This window comes from Colobus angolensis, unplaced genomic scaffold, assembly GCF_000951035.1.
Source record: "Colobus angolensis palliatus isolate OR3802 unplaced genomic scaffold, Cang.pa_1.0 Scaffold272, whole genome shotgun sequence".
Lineage (NCBI taxonomy): Eukaryota > Metazoa > Chordata > Mammalia > Primates > Cercopithecidae > Colobus > Colobus angolensis.
This window is the reverse complement of record NW_012115955.1, coordinates 1,345,463-1,349,815: the sequence shown is the minus strand read 5'-3', so window position 1 is coordinate 1,349,815 and position 4,353 is coordinate 1,345,463. Positions and strand designations below refer to the sequence as shown.

At 45.7% G+C, this 4,353-nt stretch overlaps 1 protein-coding gene across 3 annotated transcripts in view; it reads left to right on the top strand.

The window, feature by feature from the left end:
- Positions 1 to 4,353, top strand: part of SYK (spleen tyrosine kinase) — a 95,742-nt gene that overhangs the window by 69,979 nt on the left and 21,410 nt on the right. For all 3 annotated transcript variants that reach the window (XM_011948009.1, XM_011948007.1, XM_011948008.1), the window contains 2 exons: positions 3,287 to 3,374; positions 3,755 to 3,932. In XM_011948009.1, the coding sequence (XP_011803399.1) occupies positions 3,287 to 3,374; positions 3,755 to 3,932 (266 nt within the window). The remainder of the gene's footprint in view (positions 1 to 3,286; positions 3,375 to 3,754; positions 3,933 to 4,353) is intronic.

Sequence of the window (4,353 nt, the reverse complement as noted above, 5' to 3'; positions counted from 1 at the left end):
GATCTTGGCTCACTGCAAGCTCCACCTCCCGGGTTCCCGCCATTTTCCTGCCTCAGCCTCCCAAGTAGCTGGGACTACAGGTGCCCGCCACCACACCCGGCTAAATTTTTGTATTTTTAGTAGAGACAGGGTTTCACCGTGTTAGCCAGGATGGTCTCGAGCCCCAGACCTTGTGATCCACCTGCCTCGGCCTCCCAAAGTGCTTGGATTATAGGCATGAGCCACCATGCCTGGCCTAAATTTTTCTTTTTAACTGCACATTTTCTTTTAGAGGTTGTTTTAGTTATTGTTCTACTAAGTGGCATATCCACCAAGTGCTTTGGGAAAGATGAAATGTGGATTTTGCGTCATCTTTATCATAAAATAACTACTGTTCTTTTAACTGACTCAATAGGAAACCTCCCATTTCTTCCACATTCTTCCAATTGTGGCATCGTTCTTTGCTCCAGTCCCGTTAGTCACCAGAAAGCGACAGGGGCAGGGAGCCCAGGGATCTGGGTAGGAGAGAGTTGATGTGGGGTTATTGAGAGTCATGAGGGTTCTTTGTGGCTTGGCTTAAAAGGCTCACAATCACATAGTGGTCTGTGCTGGGCAGCATGGAAATGAAGCCCCAAGCTTCCTTGGCTATAAACATGGAGTTCTAACTTCCAAGGAAGATCTCCCATCTGTTTCCCAGTCCATAAGCCAAGATAGCCTAGGGCTGAGCAACACACTGCTAGTGAGGGTATAAAGTATTCGTGCCCAGGGGTTTAGATTCTCTGTGTCCATCGCTACTAATTCTTACTCATTCCTGACACCCTAGTATCCCTTTCAGCATATTTTGACAACCCCATCTCGGTTTTAACATTCTTCCCTACAGGATTCGTATGTCAGGGAATTGCATTCTGGTTTAATTGGAACAAACCATTTGGAAGTCCTCCTGGTCTGGAGAACATTCTGTGAGTGTAGAGAGGCTGCAACCCCAGGATAATGCCCTCCGTGGGAGGGACAGGAAGTCTTATGTCAAGAAGAGGTGATGCTCCCTCTCATCGCCTGTGATGGCTAGTCCGAGGACATCCTTGAATGCCATGTCTGTTCAAGTTTTGTCTTTGGATCTCAGAATGTGCCTGCCTACAAGGAAAATCAAAGGAGTTGAAATGACAGTAAATGTTAACCCGTAAAGAGGCTTAAAAAACAAACAAACAAACAAAAAACTATTTTCAGCCTAGGATTGGTTGCGAGAGGGAGAGAACTGGGCAAAAAAGAAGGATGGAAAGCCTAGGGAATCACCCAGTTTCTGTCAGCCAGTTTGCACCCTGGGCTGCAGGAAAAGGTGAGACTTGCTTTCATTCAAGGACATTCACAGAGCGAAGCGTGTGGTCACTTGTAAGTTTGTAGAGTTAGTTCCCGAATCCACCCCACGTCCGTGGTTTCAGTGCAGCCACAGTTAGCCACGGAGACACTCACATCTGGTGGCAGGCAGCAGGCACCGCGTGCCCATGAGCGGTGGTGGTGCTATTGAATGAAATGATCTTTCCCACCTCCCTCACCCAGCTTTCCAGAGGCAGGGTAACTGTATTACAAATCAGAAGTGAAACCATAGCGCAGTCCTGTAATCATATGTAAACGTTTAAAAGAAATAGACTGTCGTTTGGAATTATTCATTCTTATTCCTCTTCATTAGCATAAAGGCTTGAGAGAGAGCTCGTTTTTAAAGCACATTAGCTTATACTTCACATCTTCTAGTTTTTAGAAGTTATTTTCATTCATTCGCCCATCCATTCATTCATATGTTTGTTCAACACATTTTTATTGAGCGTTCTTGTGGATGTGGCACAGTCCCCAATGTGGTGAATAAATGTCTCCCCCACCTTGAACTTATATTCTATTTTTATTCTGATGTATCACAGTTACTTCTGTTAATCAGTTCAGTAAGAATGCTGAGATAGTCTGTGAGAAAATGGATCCCGTCGACATCATTTTTACAGATAAGACCAGATGTCCTTTAGCCTCGTCAACGGGCTTGGGCCATGGTGAGCAATGCCTGCCTCTGAAGTACTCAGCAGACCGCGTGAAAGAAGAAAGTCTGGGTGTTTGGAAACAATGGCTGAGTGGCGGTAGTGGTACATTGTGACCTCATTACTCTGCTTTTGGTTTCTGGCCTTGTAATATTAATAAGGCACATGAGGATTTAGTGTGTAGCATAAGATAAGTGACTGTCATGTTAAGCTTAATGTCTCTGTTTCTTTAACTTTCTCCAAAATCTGGCAGTATCTCATTTCTTCGTGGCAAGTGTTTGGGCACTGAAGAGGTCAATTGATACATAGAATTGTGACTCAACTCACACTGGAAAAAAAAAAAAAGCATCTGAATCATGGTTCTCCTGTGAATTAAATTTAGTCGCAAGAATCTTGTTTTAATTTGGAAAAAAGAGTGGGTCAGGAAAACTCAAGATAGAGACTTTCAAAAGGCAAAGTCCTTAGGATAATGAGTAGATTTCCCTCCACCCAGTTGTTTCATGATATAAACTGATGTGGATCAAATAATAGGAAAGGTTGCTGTTAACAGGCTGCATAACTTTGTCTCAGATATGCCTCTATTACCTGCTGTGGGCATCAGGAAGAATTGCCTTCCTTCAGCTCCACAAAGAGGAGCCCCCGTCTCACAGGGGTACTGATCTCCAGCAGCAGCCGTGGCAGCAAGAGCATTGCTGGCCTAGGTGGCAGCAACTGGCCTTCCCTTGGGACCTGCAGTCACTGACCAGTGCCACCGTCTGCCATCCACCCCAATGCTGCTGCATCTCCACTGAAGATAAAGACTTGGGTGGAGACTAGGAAAACATACGTGCTTTGGAGCTGGGAAGTAGATGGGATCAGCTGATGAGGACTAATTTTCCTCTTTAAATAATATCCGTGTAATATGAAATTGAAGAGCACGAGTTAAAGGAGGAAAATGCATCCAAGGTGAACATGCACATCGTCAGTGACCTTTGGTAGGTGGGAATAGGATGTGCCGGGGGTGAGTGGGCAAGCAGCTCTATCCAGGTCAGTGGAGTTGACTCTCACCACACCCTCTGAACACCTCGCAGGATCCCTCGAGTTGTAGCAGCACAAGCTTGCTTTAGCCCTTGCAAGATCCAAATAATTGTCCGAAGAATGAGATCAGCCTTATTTTCCTCCCTGTTCTTTCCTTTGTCTTTCCTGCAAAAGTTAAACTGTGATTATTGGAAAATAAACATAATTATGCAGATCAATTTAACAGTTGTATGGATGAAGAAAAATGACCTGTTGTCCTTTATGTACTTTAGCCCTCCCCTGCCCAAGGGAACCGGCCAGAGAGTACCGTGTCATTCAATCCGTATGAGCCAGAAGTTGCACCCTGGGCTGCAGAAAGAGGTGAGACTTGCTTTCATTTAAGGGACATTCACAGAGCGAAGCGCGTGGTCACTTGTAAGTTTGTAGAGTTGGTTCCCGAATCCACCCCACGTCCGTGGTTTCAGTGCAGCCACAGTTAGCCACGGAGACACTCACATCTGGTGGCAGGCAGCAGGCACCACACGCCCATGAGCGGTGGTGGTGCTATTGAATGAAATGGTCTTTCCCACCTCCCTCACCCAGCGACGTTGGAAACGTCCCTGCTGCTCTTCAGAATTTCTCATCCCTTGCAACACTGATGCTACTCTGAGTTCACACTCCCATGAAAATCATGTTCTTGGGAGGATGAACCCTGACGTGGGGTCCGGCTCCGGGTTGTATGTTTCTTGACTGCCTTGCAGGCCCCCAGAGAGAAGCGCTACCCATGGACACGGAGGTGTATGAGAGCCCCTATGCGGACCCTGAGGAGATCAGGCCCAAGGAGGTTTACCTGGACCGAAAGCTGCTGACGCTGGAAGACAAAGAACTGGGCTCTGGTAATTTTGGAACTGTGAAAAAGGGCTACTATCAAATGAAAAAGTAAGTCACAATGCTCCACCGGTCTCACCCTCACGTGAGCTCAGGTTCTAGACACGACTGAGAATAACAAAATGTAACCTGGCATGACTAAACCCTTTTTTTTATTAATGCTATCTTTCTTGTTAATTTCTGGTACTATTATGATGAAAGCCTTTAATGGCGAAAACTGCAATTACTTTTGCACCGACCTAAAAGAACATGCACCTTATGGAAAATTAGGAAGTAGAAACAAGCAGAAACATAAGAAAATAAAAGCATCAATCTCTGGTGTGGTGGCTCACGCCTGTAATCTTAGCAATTTGGGAGGCTGGGGTAGGAGGATTGTTTGAGACCCAGAATTTGAGACCAGCCTGGGAAACATAGCAAGACCCTGTCTCTACAAAACACACACACACACACACACACACACACACACACACAT